At 39.2% G+C, this 26,345-nt stretch overlaps 1 protein-coding gene across 3 annotated transcripts in view; it reads right to left on the bottom strand.

The window, feature by feature from the left end:
- The window catches only part of WWC2 (WW and C2 domain containing 2), a 170,795-nt gene that overhangs the window by 5,265 nt on the left and 139,185 nt on the right, over positions 1–26,345 (bottom strand). For all 3 annotated transcript variants that reach the window (XM_020803006.3, XM_073001419.2, XM_073001418.2), the window contains exons 18-22: positions 25,160–25,364; positions 20,788–20,949; positions 10,179–10,271; positions 7,975–8,217; positions 2,213–2,340 (exon numbers count right to left, since the gene is read on the bottom strand). In XM_020803006.3, the coding sequence (XP_020658665.2) occupies positions 2,213–2,340; positions 7,975–8,217; positions 10,179–10,271; positions 20,788–20,949; positions 25,160–25,364 (831 nt within the window). The remainder of the gene's footprint in view (positions 1–2,212; positions 2,341–7,974; positions 8,218–10,178; positions 10,272–20,787; positions 20,950–25,159; positions 25,365–26,345) is intronic.

Here is a 26,345-nt window from a genome sequence, read left to right as displayed (position 1 = left end):
ACACACACACACACACACACACACACACACACACACACACACACACACACACACACACACACACACACACAAACCCCACCCCATAGACATAATGCATTAGAGATCCCTGGTGTTTGTATGCTGCCCCATATGTCTGTTTTGCTATAGCAAATACACAACTAAACTGTGCCCAGTTCTTCCCCCATATAGGAGGCAGTGGCTGTTTAAATGCCTGTATCATTTGGAAGCTGAAGAACCAATGTTTATGTGAAGACCTCAAAGATTTCTCTTCCTAGCTGATCAAAGTCCAGAGATGATCAAGCTCTGAGCTTCTACTAGAGACATACCCAGCTTGCTTGGGATGACCTGATTATAAATGAGAGACAAAAGTCTCAGGATGCAGAAACTAGAATCAAGTTCTTTATTCTGTATTCTTTAAATGGGTAGTTAAGAAGCTTTGGCTCGACATGTTCGGCGAAGCCTTCTTCAGGAGCAATAATCAGTTTTGGGGCTGGTATAGACCAAAGAAAGGTGCAGAGAATATAAAGAAGCTCACTCCTGAAGAAGGCTTCGCTGAAACGCATTGAGCCAGAGCTTCTTAACTATCCATTTAAAGAATACAGAATAAAGAACTTGATTCTAGTTTCTATAACCTAAGACTTTGCCTCTCATTTATAATCTGGACGAGAGATGGGGACAAATAAAAAAAAAATGGTGATCCATTTTGATTCGTGATCTGTCAAGGTTAATGGATCAATGGATATGAATATACGAATATTCTTCGACAAATTGATCTGTCTTTGCTTTAAATGGCTATAAAACTGGACCCCAACCACCTAGAGACACCAAATGTGTGGGGAAGCTTCCTCAGACACTTTCCTACAAGGTCTGAAAGTTTGGTGAACATTGGATCATGGACCCCTGCATTATATACTCACAAAGAGGACCCCCCTGGAAAGTTTCCCCTGTCTTTCCCCAACATGCCTGCCAACTTTGGTGAAGATTGGATATCAGACATCTGAGTTATTCACCCACAAATTGGAGAATTTACCACACTGCATAGAAGCCGATAGGCAGCTGCAACCCCCACAGCGAGCCACCCCAACAGCCTACCTATCCCCTTCCTTTCCCTACATTAGCCCCCATTGCACTCCCACCAACACCCCCTTACCTTAATAGCTGCTACCAAGGTCTCCATCAGGCCTCTGGTGCCACGGAGTGTAAAAAGGGAAACTGCAGAGATGGCGGCTGTGGCTTCATTTAGGGTAGGGAAGCTGCAGCTGCCATCTTTTTAAAGGGCAGTCTGGATTCCCTTAAGGCAGGCTAAGGAAATCCAGGCTACCCTTTGCAAATATGGCAGCTGCAGCTTTCCTACCCTAAATGAAGCTGCAGCCATCATCTTTGCAAAGGGCAACCAGTCTCCCTTTTTATGTGCGGTGGCTCAGACTAGGCCAAGAGATCTTGGCAGGTGCAATTAAGGTAAGGGGCTGTTGGTAGGGGTGGGCTCAGGTAGGGAAAGGAAGGGGGTGGGTATGGTATCGGGTGGCTGTGTGCGGTGGTGGCTGCCTTTCTGCCGCTGATCAGCTGATTGGCGTCCGGTAGGCAGAATGTTTTTTTTAAACGAAGTATGAATAAATACGGGTTAATATTTGTCCTTTCATATTCGTGGATCCACAAATATGGATCGATGGATATTTAACAAATTAGCTATATACATCAGAAAAACCGATCTGTTTTTACATCTGTCCTAATCTCTAATCTGGACCTCCATGGATATACTAGTTCCTCTTGTTTTGGGATGACCTGAGAGATATCATCAGAACTAGGATGGCCTGCTACTACCTTTTGGCCACTGTGGGATTACACAGGTTACATCCAGCACAACTGTTCCTTTCTTCTCAAATGGCTGACCCTGGGGTGAAAATTCACTGTAGACCATTACTGCTTTTTCCCACAGCCATCAGCAGCTGGAGTCCATAGGTGATTACATTCAACAGCTTGACTCCCTTTTTATATTTCTACTTCTGCAAAAAGCACTATATTGTAAAAACCAAAGCGAACCAAAACGAAAACGTATTTTAAAAAGAATACGCCATAAATGGATTTCCATTTCTCAAGGATTTAATCCAACAACATTGGTTAACTCTTGAAAGATATATTCTTAGAGGAAAAGGTTAATTCAGAGATTGCCAGTGATGTTTATAGAGCACCAAAAGAGATGAATTCTCCTTACCTGAACGACTGCACCTGTAGCGGCACTTTCTGGCTCTGTTCTCGCAACCGGCACACATCTTTCGAAGCTTTCCTCATCAGTTTCTCTGCACTTAAGCCCCTTTTCTTTTCTTCCTTTGATTGTTCAGCCTGGGGAGCCAACAAAATTGCAACAAACATATAACAACTGAGAAAAGATTTAAAGAAAATTGAGAAAGTGCACCTTGCAAAATCCCTTCAGCAAAGATATGTGTTTTTTTTTAAAAAGCACACTAGCACAGCAACTAAGATGACCTCAGCCTCATATAAACCAGATGTTGGGTGCATGAATCTGACTACATTATTACTGGCATGGCTAGATTTAAATCAATGTGCCAGTCTTTGCACTCCAGCTGTACAGGCATAAAAAGACAATGTGCCAGAGGTTGGCAGAGGAATTATGATACCTTCAAGCCAGGTCAACGGAAGTCCGGCTTGCCCAAATGGTTTTTCCCCAACCCAGTATCTAATTTAATTGGTCCTTAGGATGAGTTAAGTAACAGCTATGGCTTGGATTTCATAATCAGACAGTGTTCAGCCATGTGCTTGAAAACCCTTGTGGCAATTAAGAGTGTCTAATACCTCAAACAACCTAAATTATCTTTCATTTATCTACTGCCTGTGATGTTGATTAGTTTCATTAAAAGCCTTCCTGTTGTGTTAATAAAGTATTCTGCCATCTCAGTGTGTCTGAACTTTTTATCTTAGTACTAAAAGCCCTAAAGTGCCTGTTGACTTTGGAATTTTAAGAGGAACAATATTTCTTACAGCCTGCAATATGGAGTATGCACACTCCAGAGGCCAACATATGAAAGATTTTGAAAATTCAGAGCACACTGAATTCTCAGGAGTCCCATTCTGCTTAATGGAAATTATTCCAAGGAAGTATGTAAAACACTGCCAACCAGTCTGGTACAATAGACACAGTGACAGACTAGGACTCAGGAGATGTGAGTTCAAATCCCTGCTCAGCATGAAAACTCATGGGAGGTGCAGGTGGTATGGGTAAAGCCACTCCTTTAAATGTTTCTTCTTCTTTTTTAACTTTTAATCTTTATTGATTTTAAAAAAGAAATTATAAAAATAAATAAATATCACAAGATTAGCACATAACCAAAATAACTTTCTATTATCTCTTTCGCAAAACAGCAAATCTTTTAACATTTTTACTTCCTTATTTTCCACCAGACATTTATTTTCTTCGCAATCCTAATAATACCTTTCTTAATTCTTATTTTATATTGATATTAACAATCTGCTTTACTTTGTTTTTATTTCCGTTGAGAGCAGTTCTGCTTCTAATTTAAGCCTAAATCACTTGGTACAGGTTTGTAATCTTTCTTCCATTTCTCTTTAAGATAATTCTTTACTTTCCCCCATTGAGGTTCATGCTCCATTCTACTCTTTCCATTCAATGAGTCTGTTAGTTTCCCATTAATATTCATTCCTTTAATTTTATTAAACAATCCTCCACCAAAGGTTCCTCCTTGTCTTTCCATTGTTTTGCCACTTGAATTCTGGCTGGGCCCAATATGTATAAGCAACTTTTGGTCTCTTGTCTTGAGTTTAGCTTTACCATATTGAACAAATAAGTTTCAGGTTTCATCTCCATTTTTATTTTTAAATCTATGATGATTATTTTTTCTATTTCTTTCCAAAATTTCCTAATAAATTTACAACCCCACCAAATACAATATAGTGTTCCTTTTATTGTCTCACATCTCCAACATTTATCTTTCTCATTTTTCTTCACCTTTGCCAATTTCTCAGGTGTCATATATCATCTATATAATATTTTCATATAATTTTCATTCAAATCTGTACTTATTAATAGTTTTTGGTTATCATTCCATGCTCTAAACCAATCTTCTGTTTGAAATGTTCTACCTAATTCCTGCATCCATTTTATCATATTTTCTTTAATTACTTCCCGTTCCATATTTCTTTCCAATAATAGTTTAAACAACATTGCGATTTTGGGATTTCCTTTTCCCCATATTATCTTATCTAGTTCCGTAGGTTCTTTAACCAATCCTTAATTTATTATCCATTTTCATTCTTTCTGATAGCTTGTGTGGAAACCACTGGCATATTATTCCTACTTGATTCATTTCTTGTCTTGTTCTTAATCTTCTTAATTCCTTTATGAGTAGATCTTTATATGTTAACCATTTATCATTCGTTATATCAACTTCCTTTGAGAGAGCTTCATGGGGGGACATCCACATTGGAATCCCATGATAAAATTTCCCTTTATATTTCTCCCATACGCTTATTAATGCTTTTCTTATTATATTATCAAAAGCTTTGTTCACTTTCTTTTTTCCATACCATAAGTATGCATGAAATCCATATTTTAAATTTTTGCTTTCTAGTATTAATATTTTTTCATCCTCCAGTCTTATCCACTCTCTTAACCATTGTAGTGCTGCCACCTCATAATATAATTAGAGGTTCGGGAGACCCCATCCTCCTCTCTTCTTGTCATCTTGCAAGTATTTCAGTTTTATTCTTGGTTTTCTCCCCTGCCATATAAAATTTGAGAGTTGTTTTGTCCACAAATGAAATGGTTTGTTACTTATTATTATTGGGATATTCTGAAATCGGAATATGAATATAGATAATACCATCATTTTGATAACTGCTATTCTGCCCATCAATGAGATTTTTAAGTGTTTCCATCTCTCCAATTTTTTTTAATTTCTGCCCATCAATGAGATTTTTAAGTGTTTCCATCTCTCCAAATTTTTCTTAATTTCTGCCCATCAATGAGATTTTTAAGTGTTTCCATCTCTCTAAATTTTTAATTTCTTTCCCTTGTTTCTCACAATTTTGTTCAAATAAGTCCTTTGTCTTTTTAGTTATTGTTATACCCAGGTATCTTTATTCACTACTTTATAAACTGTCTTAATTTCTAATTCTTTCTCTTCTTTTCCTGTCATATTTTTATCCATGTATTAGTTTTTCCTTCATTTATAATTAAACCTGCTCGTTATCCAAAGTCGCTGATTATTTCTTTAAGGTTCATAATACTACATGATGGGTCTTCCAGAAAGATTACCATGTCATCCGTGAAGGCTGTTACTTTAAAGCATTTCTTCTCAATTTTTAAACCTTTAATTTGTTCCTCTTTTCTTACTTTCCTTAGTACAGTGGTGCCTGCACAACGATTGCTTCATACAACGATGAATTCATACAGCGATGGGTTTCTTTGAGGAATTTCCCCCATCGTTTAACGATGTTCTCTATGGGGGAATTTCTGAGTCGTTGTTAATTTTTGGTGATTTTTTGTTTTTCCCTCATTGAACTCTATTGAACTGTCCGTCCAATGCATTTCAATGAGAGAGAAAACAAAAAATCACCAAAAATTAACGAAGACTTAGAACAACACCAAATTAACTTTGCATAGGTTTCAGGAGGTGGGCTACCGATTGCAAGCATTTAAAACAGGCTCCAAACAGTTTAAGACACTTTTACAGGAGCGAAATTAAAGGTATTCCTTTAATACTCTCTTGAATCTCTTTGCTAATATTTGAGCAAATATTTTGTTATCTGCATTTAACTGTGATATAGGTCTCTAATTTTTGTATCTTTTGGATCTCTATTTTCTTTGGGGATAACTATGATGTTAGCTTCTCTCCATGTTTCTGGGTATCCTTCCAATAACATCTGATTTATTGTTTCTTTTAAGGGAGACATCAGTTCCTCTGATAATTTTTTATAATATAGTGTGGAAAAGCCATCTGGGCCTGGTGTTGTTCCCTGTTTTAGCTTTTTTTAAAATTGCCTCTTGTACTTCCATTGTCAATATTGGTGCATTTAATCTAATTCTCCGGTCATCATTTAGTTTAGGTAGGTCTTGACTTTTCAAGTATATTTGGTTATCTTCTTTTTTCCTTAAATTATTTCTTTACAAAGTTCCTCACAATATTTTTCAAATGTATCTCTTATAATCTTTGGGTTGGAAAATATTTCCTCTCCCGTTCTGATTTCTCTTATTATATTTTGTTCTCTTTTCTCCAAACTTAGTAAGCTAACCATTTACTTGGTTTATTTCCTTGTTCATAGAATTTTTGTTTAGTAAAGTTTATTTTTTTCTCTATCTCTCCTAGCATGAGGTCCGACAACTGATTCTATAGGTTTTTTAAATCTCTTTTAAAATTTCTTTTTTCATGGAATTTTTAGTAATCTCTAGTTCTTCTAATTTTTTTCTAAAAGTTTTTCTTGCCTTTGTTTTCTCTTTTAATTACTCCCCAGTTTTTTTTCATTATTAATCCATGTAGGACTGATTTTTGTGCCTCCCAAACTGTTTTTATTTTTGCCTCCTTGTTCATATTTTGTTTAAAGTATTCCTTCAGTTTGATCCTCAACCATTCTAAAATTCTCTTTTAGTAAGTTTTCATTCAATCTCCATAAGTACTCTTTCCTTTTTCATAACGGATCTTATAGGATTATGATCTTTGCATGGTTTTGGTAGGATTTCTATTTCTTGGATCCAATTAAGAAAAGTTTTATTTGTTAGAATCAGATCAATTCTTGATAATGATTTATGTCTACCTGAATAAAAAGTGTATTCTCAGGTATCTCCATGTTTTAATCTTCAAATATCCTCTAATGTGAAAACATCCAACATGTCAAAAAAACTTTTTAGTAGTTTCCCCTGATTCTTTTATTTTATTTTCTGATTTCCAATCAGCTTTAGGATTTATTACTCCATTCATATCCCCTACTATAATCAATTCATCTCTTTCTAATTCTAGTAATTTTTGTGTTAATTTTTGAAATAAATTTGCTTTTCCTTCTATTGGTGCATATACTGAAATGACATTTATTGTTTTTCCTTCTATTTGAATTTCTACTCCTATATATCATCCTTCCTCATCATTTAATATTTCTTTTGATAGACAGTGTTCTAGCACATAGATAGCTACCCCCCTCTTTTTTTTTTTTGAGAAGGCTGAAGTATAGCAATTCCCTATTTTCCCACACTTTAGATATTTTACAACCCATTACAATATGGGTTTCTTGTAAGCAGATTATTTGGTTTCTTTCGGTTCCCAAGAAATGGAACACTTGTGGAGTTCAGTCCCTGGACATTCCAAGTCAAAATTTTATTTACTATTTTAGTTGTCTACTTTCTTTGCTTTTAAATCTCTTTTTCACCTTCCTCTTCTTCCTTTCCTGATTCCTCTGAGTCTATTCCTTCCTCTTGTTCTGTTGCTCCTAAATTTGCGAAGTCTCTTTTTTCTACTTCTGATCCTGCTTCTTTAAGCTCTTGTGACTCTAGAAACTTTCATTTTTCTTTCTCCCTATTTCCCCCTTCTTGCCCTTCTTCTGTCTTATCCAAATCTGTCCCATATTTCCTCAAAAATTCCTCTGCCTTTAGAGTGGAATTAATTCTAAGCCATTTTCCTCTGAACTGCAGTGATAGTCCCTCAAACATTTCCCATTTATACTTTATTTTATTCTTTTGTAATATTTTTGTTAAAAAATAGTAATCTCTTCTTGCTTTTAATACTTGAGATAGAATATCCTTAGATATTTTCACTTCATTTCCTCCTATTTCTAGTTTTATAATATAATCTTCCTGTAAGATTTTATTTTTAGTGTACACTCCTGTAAAATGTAACTACAATATCCTTGGTAGATTCTTTTTTGTCGCCACTACTGAGTCTATTCTAAAAAAATTATCTATTTCCAAAGGTTGATTCCAGTTTAAAGAATGATGGTCTAATAGGCTTATACCTGTTTTCCAGCTTGTTTCAAGAGCTTTCTGAATCTTTCATCCTCTAACACACATGAAGGAAGTTCTGTTTCCCTTCTTGCCTTCATCTCCTCTAGCCTTTGTTTAAGATTGCGGAGTGCCTGCAGTTCATCATTCAGGCGACTCTGTCGGGTCCGAGATGCCTGGAGATCCAGCTCCAAGTCAAGAGAGGTGCGTACAGGGTGCTCTTGTGTTGCTCTTCGCATACCAATCTGGCAAGCAGGCTAGTTTTCAGGAATTCAGAAAATAAGAATATAAAATACTACAGTCTGTGTATGGAACATTACAGAATTATGTTACATAAAGCATCTGCAGCTTTTTAAAAATACACTGTGTATATCTATTGGCCTAAATACAATAGTCAGTTCCCAGCTAGACTCGACTCATTGAATCAATGGAATTTTGATAAGTCCAACATTTAATTCCCACTAATTTAATGGGCTATTCTAACTGCCACTGATTCAATTGCCAATATGTTGTTGCTTAGCATAATAAACTGCACTAGGAGAGGCCCACCAAATCAATGAGGATTTGGTAAGTCAACTGTTCCCTATATTTCATTGATTCAAACAGGCCCACTCTAACTGTGGTTTACTTTTATATAATAAGTCTCAGTAAGATTAGGCCCATTTGACTCAATAAAACATACCAAGGACATGACTCATGAAATCCCATTTGATTTAATAGGTGTACTCTAGTGCAATTTACTATGCTAAGCAACAGAATTTTGGCCAAAGTAGTCCAATATATTTACATATATAGTTATGATCAGATTAAATATAGGACTCCTGTATCTTCAGGATCAGTATCCACAATCTGAAAATATTAAAAGAAAAAAAATCCAACCCCCCATTTTCACACGTATTACTAGAACTGGCCACTAGGGGGGAGCCAGAGACTGTGCTATAAATACTTGCTAGTGAAGAATACATAGTATGGTCTCTGGCATGCTCGAGTGGCCATTTCCGATAATGCATGTATACAAGAGACTGGTGAAACGTCAGGAAGAACAACCTTCAGAACACAGCCAGAGCCCGAAAAACCCACTACAACCATGTGAAAATAATGTTTTCTAGTTTTTCCTTTTACCACAGTATAGTGTACATAGCATGGTAGAACGAAAAAGTCAATCTCCAGTGGATATGGGGGTCCGACTGTATTGTAAGACTACTACTATACTGTGCCATTCTTTCTGGAATTAGACTCTTCTAAAGCTTCACAAGGTAAACAGAAATCAGCACCTGGAACCGTACTGGTGTTCATGTTGCAATGTACACAACATACGATGACTAATTTGCATGTTACATTAGGGTGCATCACAATTGGGCAAGTGCATGTTGACAACGCACACAACTAAGATGTGTCCTCCCACCCCAACCACCAGCCACAAGTGCTGCAGCACATTATGCAGATCCCAAGCAATCACTAACAAGATTCTGGCCAACGCGTGTGTTGTAGACAAATGTCATTACACTTTACGATCAAATCTGACAATATTCCTACTACAGATATAGGGCACAAATACAACTTTTCTCATTGTCTATTCCAGAAAACACATGCTGTGAATATTAATTATGTATATACCTGACACCTAGACACACTTGCCTCATATTTTAGAGGGACCTTTCATTTTTGAGGAATGCAAGATCTAAGGTAAACAATATCAGACTTCTAATGAGATGCAAGGCAAAGCTAGACCTTTGGATGCTCACCAGTCTTAGACTGTGATTAGTTTAACATGAAAAAAGGGCCAGGTTCTCTTGTGGTATGCAAAGGAGAGGGAAAAGTAGAATGTGCTGGCCAGAAGTTTGCTTTTTCTGATAGCAGGAAATCATAGTTTTCAGTTAGACTGGAACTAAACCTTAGGCCACAAAAAACAAACAGTAAACACCCTATTTTTTTTCAAGAATTGTGAAAAATTTCTTTTGCACGTAAAACACACAAACAGGACCTGCTTTTAAAGCAGTTGTAATGGATACCTGATTTCCATGCTTAGAAATACCGCATAGGCAATAATATGGAGCTTATATTCCTTTTGATACAAAAACTACATTTAGAAGTCTAGCATCTCAAACAGAATGTTTCAGGGAGAAGTATATTTCTGAATGTTCAGTTTGTTTCAAATTTTTATCTGCCAAAGAATAACAGAAAAATGAAAGTGAGCAAATGGTCACACAGTACATACCCTTTTAACTCTCAAGCTTCGCCGTTCTGTGGCATTTCTCACAAACAGAGACTTTTTGGCCAGTGTTGAGCTGTCACTATCACTTCGATTCAACTGTCAGAACAAGGAACACAAAAGATTTATAATATAAAGTGGATGGATGTGAAATAGAGGAGCTCCTAATATTAAAACTACTAAATGTACTACTGAAAATGGTTTATACTCTTGCAAAAGTGCCATTAATCCAGGCAAAATTGTTACAATATCATGAAACAATAATCCATAACCTATACAGGAAAAAAACCACTGGGACTACATGATGTTAATGGTTTGTATGCAGAAGCCATCACTGTGTGCCTCCCTGACTATTCATTTCAAAGCATAAGCTTCCATTGACTTGCTTAAGACAAGCTCGTGTCTGAACAAAGGGAGCTCTGCTTCTATCAGTGGTTCACAAAGTACCTGTTCCTGAACTGAATTATTCTAAGACACACAGGCGCTGCCCTTCTGTAGCCTTTTCAGGTTATATTATAACCAAACTACAGAGCTAGGACAACAATTTGTAAAAGAAAAATATACACTCGGTGAAGAAACAACTTTAAAAAAAACAGTAGAAAAGCTTACAAAGGTACACCAACTCCTTTCTCTGCACCAATATGGGTCTTTTACTCGATGAATTACTGAGTAAATCAAATGCTGGGATAACATTACTGTATTTTTTGCTCCATAAGACACACTACCCTTCCCAAATAGTGGGGGAGAAAGTATGTGCGTCTTATGGAATGAATACAGTAAAAAAGGGATTCAACCACCACCACCCAGAAGCCCCCCACTGCCATGCTGGGAGGCCTCTGAACTAGCAACAGATACTGCTTGCTGTTTGGACCTCACCATTCTGCACTGCTGGCTTTCTAGGATCTGCTTCCTGGAGCCCACCTAGAAAACCAGCAAGGCCAACAGGCCTATGGTAGTAGGCAGTGAAAACAGCCAAGGACAAAAGGGGAAAGAGTAATTCTAGAAAAACCAGGGGAAACCACAAACACAGTCCCCCACTTAGGCAGTTGATTTCCCCATATTTGGGGAAATCACAGGGGTCAGCACTGTTACATAACAGCACTGATGTTACCTGTCTGTCATGGGTTTGGAGGGAAAGTTCCATCCTATGGGGAGTGGAAGGCGGGACATCAGGAGGAGGGGCTGTACTGTATAAATATGTGAAGCGTGTGTGGAGAGTTTATGAGATGCTGAGATGCTGAGAGACACTGGGTTGTGACGAAGCAGCAGCTGGGAAGAAGAAGCTGTTGTGGGAGTCTGTGTGTCAGACAGGGTACTTCTGTGTGTCAGAGTACCAACCTGATAGGTTCAGGTGTCTGTTGGTTAGCCAGAACTGATAGGTTCAGGGTCTGTGCTTCAAGTTAAGGGTTCTGGGTGAACCAAACTATATGCTTGTATGAGTGAGAAGAAGCCACGTTACTTTATCCTATTCACCTGATTGTTTATTTTTCCCTGTGTGTATTTAAAATAAACCTTATTCCTTGTTTGTTTGAAAATCCATCCCTGGTCTGTGTGACTTCTTAAAGGGAATGGTTGGTGGCAGCTTAGTGTAACTGTGTGACATATCCCGGTAGGTCTGGGTTTGTCACATTGATTGGTGTCCAGCGTGTGGGATACGACTGGTCCAGTTGTCCAGTGGTCCAGCAAAGCCTTGGCAAGTGTGCCCAGAGCAAGGGGGGTCTAGTCAGGGACAGTCTGAGGCGCGTAGGTAATCTTCTAGGTGTACCTCACGGGGAGGTGCGCTAGTAGAAGAACGTGCCAACTGGGGAGACTTAGATTAAGGTGCTCTGAGGCAGCCTAGTTTTGGCGGGAAAACGCTGAGGCAAAACTGCGTAGCAACAGCGAGCTAGCTTGCCAGCTGAGAGGCCCAGCAGAGGGGGGTAGGCTCTGACTCGATACTGTTGCAAATTTAGTGCTGAAGAACAGCAGCAATCTCTAGGGAGAGCTGGTTCTGAGGGAAAGGAAAAAAGTGGTCGTTTTATTTTGAGGCTTGACTTTTTAAAGCAGCCTGTTCTGAGGGGGGATTATGCCCTTGACTCGAAGCCAGATGGCAGAAATGAGTGGAGTGAAAGACCCCCAGATTGACCAAGGTTCTGAGGATGAATTTGGCTCAGTGCAAGGTGACAGCACAGGAGAGCAGGACCCAGAACTCAGAAAAATACTCCTAGCCCAACAGCATGAACTGAGGGTTAGGGAAATGGAGGAAAGATTAGAGAGAGAAAAAATGGAGGAAAGGGAAAGAGAGAAACAGCGGCAATTTGAATTAGAGAGAGAGAGAATGGAAATGGAGAGGGAATTGCAGAGAGAGAAAATGGCGTTTGAATTAAAAAAATTGGAACTGATGAATCAGAACAATAATAATAATAGGGATTCTGAGGGAGGCCAACTGTCTAAAGCTGACCTGAAGAAATTCCCTGTGTACCACAAGGGAGATTGTCCTGAGGTGTTCTTTTCCTTAGTGGAAAGAGCGTTTGTGGACTTCTCAGTGAGGGAAACTGAGAAGATGACCATCATGCGATCTTTAATCAGTGGTAGCCTAGCTGAGGTCTATGCCGAGATGCCTGAGGAACTGATGAAAGATTTTGCAGAGTTTAAAAAACTGGTGTTTGCCAGACATGGGATAAATGCGGAGCAGCTGAGACAAAGATTCAGGTCCCTCACAAAAAAACCAGAACAGACTTTTACCCAAGTGGGGGCCCAATTGGTGAGGCTGCTTGAGAAATGGCTATCGCAGGAGGGAATAGAGACCTATGAGCAGCTTAAAGATTTGATAGCGCTGGAACAGTTCTATTCAGTCCTGCATGGGGAATTGAAATTCCAGGTGAGGGAAAGGAAACCGAAATCTGTGGCAGCAGCCGCTGAGATCGCAGATTTTATTTCCCAAATAAGAAAGCCCTTGGGTGAGGGGAAATCTGTAGGTAAACCCAAAGAAACCTACAACAAGTACTCTCAGGGACCAGGGAAAAGCCAGCAAGGGGGAGGGGCCCATGGTGAAGGGAAGCCCTCAGACATGAAACCAAGACCTCAGATTTTGGAGGGAAAACCAAAACAAGATGAGAGAGAATCAAAATACACCAGAAAATGCTATTTCTGTCAGGGAAAGGGTCATCTAATCTCAGAGTGTGAGAAATTAAAGCAGCTAAAAGGAATGGTGCCTCAGAATTCTAGTGGGACCAAGCCAAAAGCTGTGTTCTGTGTCCAGAAAGAGCAAGGCTCAGTGTCACAGAGGGAGCCGGTTGCCATGACTACTCAGTCTGGAACAGCTACCTCTGCTGATCAGGCTGAGGAAAATGGTCCTCTTATAGAGGTAAAGCGCTGCTTGCTGATAAAAACAGATTCTCAGTTGTTTGAGACAGCAGGGGTGGACGTAGGAATACTTGACCGTCAGTATAGGGGGCTGCGGGACACTTGTTCCCAGGTAACCCTGTGCCATCCAGATATCATCCCTAGGGAGTTTATAATCCCGAATGAGAGCATAAAGGTAGCAGGGATTGAGGGGCAGATAATCTCACTCCCAGTCGCGGAGGTACCTGTCAACTTTCAAGGCTGGAGGGGAGTTTGGCGGCTAGCGATTTCATCGACTCTGCCAGCAGCCGTGCTCGTGGGAAATGACCTGGCTGAACATGTGAAACGGGTGCTAGTGATTACACGCTCACAAGCCACCACAGGGACAGTTCAGGGGGGTAATGATGAGCCAGAGACGGAAGCAGAGGGGAGTTCAGAAGCTGTGGTGGAAACCTTAACCACAGACAGCAGATTTGGACAGGAGCAAAAGGCAGACGCCACTCTCCAAAAGTGTTTTGAACAGGTGACTGACGCTCAGCTAACACCTGAAACCCCAGTGAGATTTCTGGAGAAAAAGGGGATTTTATATAGAGAAACCCTGAGGAATATCTCAAAAGGGGGAGATGGGATCAGAAGTCAGCTGGTGGTACCTGAAAAGTTTCGCCCCATGATCTTACAAAGGGGGCACTCTGACATGTTTGCTGCACACTTAGGGGTGAACAAAACACAGCAGAGAAGGGTGAAAGGGCCCCTTGATTTGATCCAACAAAATTGGGAGCAGATCACCCAGGATGACCCACAAGACGTTGTGACATACATAGACACCTTGATGAATGACCTAAGGAGAAATCTAGAGCTGGCAGCAGAAAACCTGCAAGCTCAGAAGGTCAGACAGAAAACATGGTATGACCACAAAGCTAGAGAGAGGCACTTTGACCCAGGGGAGGAAGTGCTTTGGCTTAGGCCCTGCAGAGAGAATAAACTGCAGCTCAAATGGGCAGGACCATATAGGGTCATTTCCAAGATGTCAGACCTGAACTACCTTATAGAGCAGGAGGAGAACCAAGCAAGGAGGGTGGTTCATGTGAATGCCCTAAAACCCTACTACCGAGGGGAACAGAGGGTTTTATTCGCGATAAAAGCAGCTGAGAGTGAGGAAGCTGAATTACCCTTCTGGGAGGGTAGAGGGGAAGTAAAATACAACCCAGAGGAGGTAAAGATCAGTCCTGCACTCACCCAAGACCAGCAGCAAGAACTAAAAATGCTGCTTAGTAAATATCAGCAGGTGTTTTCCAACAAGCCGGGGATAGTGAAGGGAGTGATGCATCGGATCCACACAGGGGATGCACCCCCGCAGGCAGTATCCCCATACCGAGTAACGGGACCCTATAGGGACAAGGTGCGGAAGGAGCTGGACGAGATGCTTAGGGAGAACATAATCGTCCCCTCTTCTAGTCCTTGGTCCTCTCCGATAGTCCTTGTGGACAAGCCGGATGGGAGCATTAGGTTTTGTGTCGATTACAGGAAATTAAACCGTGTAACCACTCCTGATGCCTACCCAATGCCCAGGCTAGACAACCTGATTGAAACCATAGGGGGTTGTCGGTTCATCTCATCATTGGACCTGGTAAAGGGATATTGGCAATTAAGAATTGATCCCAGGGATCAAGAAAAGACTGCCTTTTGCAGCCCTTTTGGTCTCTATGAGTTTCGAGTCCTGAGCTTTGGTCTCAGAAATGCACCAGCCACATTCCAAAGGCTGATGGACCAGACCTTGGCAGGGCTCAGTGACTTTACAGTGGCCTACATTGACGACATAGGGATCTTCAGTAATACCTGGGAAGATCACCTGATACACCTGGAGTTAGTGTTGCAGAGGTTAAGTGCAGCAGGGCTAACCGTAAAAGCCAGCAAGTGTCAGCTGGGTAGCCCAGAAATAAAATACTTGGGTCACATGGTAGGGGGAGGAGTGATAAAACCCCTGGAGGCCAAAATAGAAGCTGTTCGTGATTGGCCTAGACCCAACACCAAGAAAAAAGTCAAATCATTTCTTGGGTTGGTGGGCTACTACAGAAAGTTCATCCCGAGGTTTAGCGAGATTGCGGCTCCGCTGACCGATCTGACGAGGAAGAAGGCTGATGACCGCATCCCGTGGACCAGCGACTGTGAGGCGGCGTTCCAGAGGTTGAAGCAGGCGCTCATCAACTATCCTGTCCTGCGTGCTCCAGACTTCGACCGGGAGTTCATCATCTACACCGATGCGTCTAACAGCGGGGTAGGAGCAGTTCTGTGCCAGGAGGATGAGAATGGTGACCAGCATCCAGTGTCCTACCTGAGTAGGAAACTTCAAAAAGGTGAGAGACATTTGGCAACCGTGGAGAAGGAGTGTTTGGCCATAGTCTACGCGATCCAGAAGGCCAAGCCTTACATCTGGGGAAGACATTTTATTCTGTGTACTGACCATTCACCATTGCAATGGTTAAAGACAATGAAAACCCACAATAGCAAACTTATGAGGTGGGCTTTAAACCTACAGGACTATGACTTTGAAGTGAAGGTGGTCAGAGGGTCAGTGAACTGTGTTGCTGACGCCTTGTCAAGAAGACCTGAAGATTGAAGACGGCGAAAGAACATGGACTATGTGTATATAATGATGACAAAAAGTTAAATGTACCTGGTTTTGAAATTGGTTTGTATGAATAAAGGTAAATTGATGTAATGTATATGGTAAATGTTTAAAATGCCTAATTGCTATGGTTAACTTAGAGTAAGTATAAGTGAGTATAATATTGAATGTATAACTGTTGTTGTGTATTTTATACAGGTTGTTTTTTGGTGAAAAGCACCTTAGCTTTCCCCCTACAAAACAACTTATAAAGAGGGGAGGTGTTACATAACAGCACTGATGTTACCTGTCTGTCATGGGTTTGGAGGGAAAGTTCCATCCTATGGGGAGTGGAAGGCGGGACATCAGGAGGAGGGGCTGTACTGTATAAATATGTGAAGCGTGTGTGGAGAGTTTATGAGATGCTGAGATGCTGAGAGACACTGGGTTGTGACGAAGCAGCAGCTGGGAAGAAGAAGCTGTTGTGGGAGTCTGTGTGTCAGACAGGGTACTTCTGTGTGTCAGAGTACCAACCTGATAGGTTCAGGTGTCTGTTGGTTAGCCAGAACTGATAGGTTCAGGGTCTGTGCTTCAAGTTAAGGGTTCTGGGTGAACCAAACTATATGCTTGTATGAGTGAGAAGAAGCCACGTTACTTTATCCTATTCACCTGATTGTTTATTTTTCCCTGTGTGTATTTAAAATAAACCTTATTCCTTGTTTGTTTGAAAATCCATCCCTGGTCTGTGTGACTTCTTCAAGGGAATGGTTGGTGGCAGCTTAGTGTAACTGTGTGACATATCCCGGTAGGTCTGGGTTTGTCACAAGCACATCCAAAGTGCAATAGATGAGCCTCACCCTGGGAAAACCACTTTGATGATCATGGTATCTCCCCTGCCAGGTCTGAGTTGGAATGGCCTCTGAACCTCCTGCCCCTTTCTGTGCCCTGTCCCCCAAAGGCATGGTGACCCCCCGGCTGCACCTCCTGATCAGAACAGGGCTGCACAGCCCCAGTCCCGAAAGAGGCAAAGAGAGGTACCCAGTGTTTTAGGTGCCCCACAGGACCCCCATCAGGGGCTGGATATTCCTCCCACAATCCTCCAGTGCACAGATATTAGCATACCTAATATGCGGGGAAGGCAGGGAAAGCGGGGAATTTCAAACTTTCAATTAGTGAAGAGGCTGCTTGTCTGCTTCCTTGCTAGTCCAAGCAGTTAGAGAGCTGGGAGAGAGACCTGGGACTGCCTGGTATTGTCGTTTTAAAATGTAAAATTTAGTTTAAAAGTTCTTTGTTTGGGGTTAGTGCTTGGGTGAAAAGGTGCTCCGTTTGAGTTGAAACCTGCTTGTGTACAAATGTGCATACTTTCTTTAAAAGCTGCCTAGGAAGTGTTCAGACCAGCGCTGATCAGCTGTTAGGTGGGGAGAGGGGAGGGGAAAGGAGCAGGAGCAGGAGCATGAGCGCAGAAGAGCACAAAATGGCTGCCATCTGCCAGCTGGCTTTTAGCTGTTTGGGGCTCTTTTTTGGCTGTTCTGGGGTCTACCAAGGCACTGTGAAGAGCAAGGCTCAGTCTACAGTACCCGGTAAGTGACTTTCTTTTAAGTTTTTAAAAGTTTCTGACCTTTCCCCCCCATAAAAATGCATTAATTAATTTTCAATGCATTTCTATGGGAAATTTGGATTCAACTTGCAAACTTTTCAACTAGTTCTGGGCATCTAATAGAGAATGTATTTCCAAAGGATGTTGCAGCAAGGAAACTAACTGTGCCTCGTGATTTCTAACTGGATTACAGTATCTGCTTCCTGATTTCAGCTACTATAGCTTCTATTCAGTTTTTTTGGCTCATCAAGAACATTGTTCATGGCTTTGTGTGGCCTAACCTGTTGTGCCTTGCATGCTATAAATGTTTAATTATGTCAGAAAATGGAGATTTGGTCTTATGCTTAGCATGTGCTACTGCTGGTGAATGGGATCAGGTTAAGCTCTGTGTTGCTGTTCTTTTGCATAACCTAAAGTAAATAAGGAAAACCAGCTGTTAAATAGTTTAATTCCACTATTTATCCTCCACACAACTACAAGGGACCTCTCAATGCAGTGCCAAATCAGACAAACCATTTCTAACTTAATATAGGCTTGAGCTGTAGCTGGGCAGAGTTGCACAACAATCTCACCTGTCATTGAGACATTTCTATAAGCATGGGGAGGAGGTGGATGAAAGGAAATGTAAAATATAGGTAGATTGGTATAGGTCTTATCACTGGCTGATAATGGTCTATATTAATGCCACTGTTGACTGCTGTTCACTTTACATGGTTCAAATGTTATTCTGTTATAGTTTATTAAATATTTTATTACACTATTTGGTTCAGAATATATTTTCCCTGTGTTCCTCCTTTAAAAATTAGGTGCGTCTTAAGGTCAGGTGCGTCTTAGGGAGCAAAAAATACGGTATATTTACCACAGACTTAGCAGCCACCATTTTTCTGATATTAGTTTTTCCTGAGGTCTTAAGAGATGGCAAATGGTGGTTTAATTCCAATCAGCTCCAGAAGTATGTAACCTCTTTCCCTCACTCAGAAAAGGAAGGAAGCATAGGCCTTAACATCAAGCCATGATTAAGTGTCATATTCAACCATAACTCATAGGTCCTATAAACCCAAAATGGCATTTAGTCCCACAGGAAAGTGTTTGTTGTTTTTTCATTCTGTGTAAAAACAACAATTAATTTAACATACTCTTGTCTTTCCAAAGCTGCTTAAATCATAATTCTGCTTCTGTTCAGTGACTGCTGCTTGCAATGCCCTCATCTCTCTCCTCCTTTTCTTTCCTTCTGAAAAATTTCGCTTTTTATCTTGTATGTGCTAAACACATTACAATTCTGGGAGAGGGAGAGATATTCCAGGACAGAGTACTGTTGAGGGACTGATTGTATTGTTCAGTGAAGAAAAATGTCACAATAAGAACATGTTTTTTTTTAAAAAAATAGCTTCCCAAATATTCTATAAGGCACATTATTTACAAGAATTATACCAGATAATAATTAACAAGCTCTGAGCCTTAAAACATGCTGACATAGGTAGTATTTGAAAAATAGCAATGTGGTCTAGTTTTTTCTGTCCCTAAAGAGACATTAGCTTCCCCACTATAGGAAGCGAGCTGTTAAGTGATCATCAATGATAATGGGCATATGTGAGTGCTGAAATGTCATTCATGCACTTGAATGGAAATGGGAAAAAGCTTCCCATTGTACTATTGCACAAAAATAACATAGAATAACAAATAATTTGATTATGTCTGGTCCAAACAGAGTAAGTCACTGCAGCTAAGACAAATTTAACAATTTGTGCCGGATAAATCTTGTTATCCTGTTTGGTAAAATTTGGAAGTGTAGGCTTTTGACTTAGCCCAAATAAGATCCTATTCAGAAAGCCCTAAAATAGGGGTTTAGCCTTAAAAATAAGAACTCTGTGGTTCTCCAATTGTTTTGAAAGTTAATTTCGAGAATCACTTGCCATTGGCCACCATGTTTTGGAGTAAAGTTTACAAGGATAAGTTTATATAAAGGCTGAAAAATGAGATTATTGCAAATATATCATCTGGATTTCAGATACTGGCTAGAATTTTCCTGGTGTTTATATAGATTTATATGACTTGTGGCAAATTAATGCCAATTAAGGAGGTACCAACATGCATCTTAGTTGTTTGATCAGATGCTTGACTACACACATGGCCAAAATATGCACTGCAACTTCATCAATTAGCTGTGATTAGCTGCAGCAACTTACACGAACCTTCCATAAACATTAGTAGGACTCCGTTTGTAGGAAAAAAATTACAAGGACACTATCATCCGAAGGCTGAAAAGCCAGAAAATGTGAGCTTTGTTTATTGAAAAGTTTAACCTCTAAATTTCAGATATTCAGAATGTGTGATAAATAAGACAGAAGACAGTGCTTCAATGTGCTCCTACTGGAGGGCATGCCAGGAAGCAATGTTCAAAACACCAGGGGAGAAGTTAATTATTCATATATACTCTCCCTACAGTATCTCAGTTTTTACACAAGCAGAGGTAGTTGATTTGAAAGAGTCCCAGTATGAAATGTCCTGTGATCCTTGTACAGTACACATCTGCCTTTGAAATATAGGAATTGTGTGGTAACTGCTCTGCCAGATTCCAGAATAATTGCCAGTTCCATATAATAATTTCATTCTGTGCTTTGCTCAAGTGATTTAATGCTAGAAATCTCACAGAAGCAGTATGGAGTATACAATTATGCAAGACAAGGATTCTACAGTGAATGGAGCTGATTATTTTAAAGAACTATAGAGTAATCATATGCATGCCTTCAGTAGAAAGTCTTAGATGAACTATACTTACACAGTAGTATTTGTGCGCAAATGGCCTGTGCAAAATTAAATATGTGACAGATAGTTGTCACACAGCCAGCGGCAGGGCGAAAAGAGAAAATGTCAATTGTAACGAAGTTTCAATGTCCAAATAGCATTTAGTGAAAGAAATTAGAGTGTCCACATGTATCCCACAAGGGAAGTGTCACCTACAATTTAGCAACTGACAGCTGGACATCAAATTCTCAAACGATGGCTCATTGCCAGCAAAGTGCAACTGCCAAATAAATTAAATGACTCTTCAGTTAATAGTAACTCATGGACAACACTCTTTATCTTACCCTACAGATGTACTGGTTCCGCTCCCCTGGAGAGAAGGTTTGTGAGCGCACTATCATGCTGTTCCTGACAAAGGGATGCTGTTGAGACTTCAGGCTGTTTCTGTCCTTGGGTCGTACAGCCACATTTTCTGTCCTGTCTTCTGTATTAGTTTCCTTATCAACCTGTGGAGCATAGTACGCATTGTTTTTAAACTTTAAAACTGACATTTATTTCTTATTTTTCATACTTAACTTTGCTCAAATCAAACAATGAATTCTAATGCACTAGCCTTTTAATGTGGTAAAAACTAACAGGGGTGTTCTCCTCAAGGGCATGGCAGTCTTTTAATTTGGGACACCTATAAATCTTGGTTCTTCCTTCCACATCTTAATGTGGTGAAGCAATCTGAGTGTCTCAAGAACACGGAGAGCAATGCCATCAGAAGGCAAAACTCTGCTGTAAGTCTGGAATATTAAAAGGATCACCCAAAGCAGGATGGTCAAAGCTGAGACACAAGACTAAGATGCATCTACCCTCTTCAGGATTCATGGTCACCTCCATCAGTGGGAGTGGAGAAACACCTAAAGAGCAGCTCTTGGGCATCAGCAATAGTGGATTAGACTAGAGCATTTTGAGTCAGACAATTACAGTGTAAATACTGAAACAAGGTGAAGTACAATAAATTAAGGGCTATAAAGCAAAGTTTTACTGAATAATACTACCAGACTTCCTAACATTGACAACACAAACATAATTTAATTCTACAAGTAGTGGAGAAGAAGAAGAAAAATTTTATGCAAGTTCCAAGAGTGTCCAAAATTGACATCAGACCAATTTTATGTGCTGATAATTATATGTAATTGGATTTCAAATGTAAGAAACAAAGAACCACAGATTGTTGCAGAATTTGCCTTAAGAGTCAGAAATAAAGCAGGAAAATAATTTAATTCACAGAATTCTGTAATGCTAACAATGTATTTATTGCAAACACAAGTTTCAGGCAACGGAGCAAATAGACATCATTAGATGGCCGAGACAGAAATCAAATAGATATAGCACTGGAATTAATAGAAGAAACTGTGTTCTGTCAGCCAAACAAGACCAAGAGCAGATTATGGCACCGAACATGTGCATTTTGGGGGGGGTTTCTGTGTGGGATTGTATCAGATTGGACTTTTCTTCTCTGGTCTTTTTTTTTTTTTTTTTTTTGGTGTTGTTCCAACGCAAACCAAAGAAATGAACATGTGAGTACCAAAACATTTGCAACTGCAACAATTTTCTGAGAGAAGGGTTGCATTTTCTGACAGAATTGCAAGGGTGCCAATATTTTTGGCCATGACTGTATGTATTAGGAACCTATTTAGTTATTATTGGTATAAAATGCAAAGTTGGTTGGTTAAATCACCTCAAAATCATATAGATTTGAAATCAGAATTACTTTTTATTCGGCATGTTATTAGAAGATTTTGAGAATATTGTATACTATGAGAGGAATATTATGATAGTAGCCAATATTGTACACTAAAATACACACATGAATGGTTTAAATGTTTTAAAAATGTATAGATTTTGAAGGGACAACTAAGAAGACACCAAGATGCAAAAAACAAATAATTATAAGTAACTCATGTAACACGATGTTTAACAAGCATGAATTGAATGTAGATATATATATATATTGATATATTGAAAACTAATAAAATGTTAATAAAAATAAAATAAAGAAAGGGTGTCAGACAAGAGTGAATTTTATCTCCCTATTTGTCCAATCCATATGCAGAATATATCACACAGAAAGCTGGATTAGATTCAGGTGAAGAAGAAGTACAAATTGATAGAAGAAAATCAATTAATTTGCAATACACCATTTTACTGGCAGAAAATGACTTGAAACCACTCCTGATGAAGAGAAAAAAAGAAAGTGCAAAAGCAAGACTGCTGTTGAATGTTAGGATTAAAAAAAATCAGGAATGCAGACAAATGTATTCACGAAGGCTTTCACAGCCGGGATCTAATGGTTGTTGTGGGTTTTTTGGGCTCTTTGAAGGCTGTTCTTTCGGCCACAGAGACTGGCAAAACGTTAGAAAGAACAACCTTCAGAACACGGCCAAAGAGCCCGAAAAACCCACAACAACCAATGCAGAAGAACTACATAATTTGAATGATGACAACGAAGAAAGGAAATTGTTAAACATTTTGTATAGTTCAGTTCAATAGTCAAACTAAATGGAGACTGCAACCAAGAAATCAGAAGACTGAGACTTGGGAAAGCACCTACTGTATGAAAGAACTAGAAAAGATAATGAAGTATGAAGATGTGCCACTGGAGACAAAAGCCACAATTATCCACGCGATTGCTATGGCAGATATGAAAGCTGGACAGTGAAGAAGGCTAACAGGAAAAAACCCCTCAATTCCTTCTAAATATGGTACTGGATGATTGCTATATGAATACCATGGACCACCAAAAAGACAAACAAGTGAGTCTTAGATCAAATCAAACCTGAACTCTCTCTAGAAGAAAAAAAATGATTAAAATTAGACTATTGTACATTATGAGAAAAAATAATGTTGGGAACAACTGAAGGCAGCAGGAGAAGAAGCTCAGCTCTGAGGTGGAGTGGCAGAATAAGGGAAGCCGCAGCCTTGGGTTTGCAAGAGCTGAGCTGGGCTGTTAACAACAGGACATTCTGGAGATCACTCATCCATAGGGGTCCCTGTTGTGCCGACTTGATGGAATATAATAAGAAAACATGTCACTGGTCAAAACATCAATCCTAGCACAAGCCTTAGGAGTATGTTGCTATTAATGGATAAAAGCTGCCATACTTCCATTATGGTACTAAAGGTTTATGATGAAACTATAATAATCAAAAAGAACAACTAACTTCAAATTAGACATTTCTGGTTTTCCTAATAGGAAAATCAAATTTCTAGGATTTCTTTTTTTCAGTATTTTTGAACAATTTTTCAAAAATATAATATAAAAACAAACAAATAAATACCACTACATAAACACTTACAAATAACACAAATAATAAAAAAGAACACACCATACATTTATAACAAATTACCTACAATACTGTGGTCCCCTCCCCTCCCCACCTTGGGACTGTTTCCTTATTTACTTCTTTATTTATATTATTTATTTTTCATACTTTGTGTCACCCCATTTCTTTCAAAAAATTATTCTTCTGGGGTAAATCCTTTCCCCTTCTCAAACATACATGTCAAAAATGAGTTCCATGTTTCTTTACAATCATTAGTATTCAATATTCCTTTTCTCATCTTAGTTTTCACTCATTAATTTATCACTAATAGCCATATTCCACATTTCTTTATAACATTCGTCCATATTAAGTTGATTATTATTTTTCCACCTATTTGCAAGACTTAACCTTGCTGCAGATACCATAATAATAATCAATTATTTTTCTTCCCACTTTAATCGATTGCAATTAACCATATTCAACAAAGCGATCTTTGGATACATTTGTATATCCCTACCCAGTATTTCAGTTATCTCATTAAAAACCATTAACCATTCCTTCTTCCTCATTTCATGTGAAATGAAGTGAAATGAAATGCTGAAAATTTTTTCTAGGTAAATAAAAATCCCACTCTATATTTAAAATGATTCTACCTAATTATTCACTTTGCTGGCTAAAACCTATTCTAGATCTTCAAAGAATACTCCTGGTCCTGATGAAAGAAGGACTGCAGGAAACATTTATTAGCTATATAGAAACGCAGGAACTTTAGATACTGCCACCTACAGAGGCAGCCCACTGCCCCCTCCAGCTCAGTATTCTGCAGAGACTGGAAGTCCCTCTCCAGATATCAAGCAGGTGTTCTTCCCAGCCTACTTGGAGACTGAACTTGGAACCGTTTAAATCCAAGGTATATGTTTTACCACTGAACAGCAGTCCTGTTCACAAACAACAATAATGCCCCCCCCTATAATTTACAGACAAAACTAATTAGAAATGGCTGCCTAAACTTTAACACTTCTCTGTTCTATGGAAAAGTCCTCTATTTTTCTTTTATTTATCTTCCTATTCACCATATAGAATTGTTAAAAATAGAACACATTCAACCCATAAATGACAAAGGTACAGCAAACAGATTCTGGAAAATGAACTCTTTCCAAGATGTCAGTAACAGTTTGTGTATCAAAAAATCTTAATCTGTTTCTCTTAATGCTGCAACATAAATACTGAATGCACTTCATGTATTTAAAATAGTGCTTAAACTTTAAATCATTCAGGTGGCAAACTGAAAAATGTTTCTGCCTTTAAGCTAAAATGCCTCACCGCTTTAAGGTCAGAAACACCTCCAGGATGCCAGAACATTGTCATGGTGCTATAGGGAAGCATAACCTAAAATACTCACCAGTGTGGATGATAATGCTGTCTGCTCATTGTGACACACATCTGTCCTATTGCTGTCTTCCCCATCTTTGACTTCATCTGTCTCTACTAGATTTAAGCAGAGTTCACTGCCATCTGCGCGTCCACTTTCCTGCGCTCTTTCAAAATTGTCGTCCTCTTCTGCTACAATATCACTGGATGCCGGTGCTTCTGTCAGAGTTCCTAACCTATGAGAACAAAGCAAACCAAGTTTACTTTATTTGACAAAGCCTGCAGAGAGGAAACAGTGGCATTCTGTGGATATAAAACCTATATAAAAGAAATATTATCATCAGCACAGGATCTTGGCTACAAGCAGATCAGAATTTCACTTAAATGCTTTCACAATCTAACATATAGAATGCTTTCTGTGAATAATTTGTTCCCAGGGGGAAAAAGTCTCTTAGAAATTGCTTCTCCCCACAGAGAGTATAGCTTATCTGACATTGATATCTGGCCGAGCACCTCCTTCTGATCAGGTCTTCCTGTCCTGTAAGATCGCCTCAGGCATGGCGGTTGAGAGTTCTGACTCCAAGAGAGGCCCAAAAAATGACCACCAGAAATCAGGCCTTCTTGGCAGTGGATCCACAATTATAAAACAGTCTCCTGCCTGAAATTCACCTGGGCCCTTCATTGGGAACCTTTAAAAAACTATTAAAAGCCTGGTTATTTAGACAGGCCTTCTCGGATCTAAAAACACCTTGATATTAAGATACTGTATTAGGAATATCTTAACATCTAACCTATCACCATGCCTCTCACTTTATTTTATTTATTATATTTTACTGTGTATTTTTCTTGCAATTTGTTTTGCACCTTTTATATTTTAATGGATGTTGTTGAGCTCCCTGTCATTATGTTATTGTTGTTTAATTGTTGTAAACCACCCAGAGTGGCCTTGGCTGCCAGATGTGTGGTATAAAATCAACCAACCAACCAACCAACCAATCAATCAATCAAGCAAGCAAGCAATGATTCCACCAATAAGAGATACAAGATTCTACATTTTGCACTCCAGATTATTAGCAAATGAAGGCTAATTCATTTTATGCTTTCAGTAGATAAAGATGAAACATGTTTTGCCTTATCACCACCTGCATTAAGAATTTTTTTTACATATATCTTAATACAAAGCAATTAATTCATAATAGACCAGATATCTAATGGAA

This window comes from Pogona vitticeps, chromosome 5 (genome assembly GCF_051106095.1).
Source record: "Pogona vitticeps strain Pit_001003342236 chromosome 5, PviZW2.1, whole genome shotgun sequence".
Lineage (NCBI taxonomy): Eukaryota > Metazoa > Chordata > Lepidosauria > Squamata > Agamidae > Pogona > Pogona vitticeps.
This window is presented reverse-complemented; position numbering and strand designations above follow the sequence as displayed.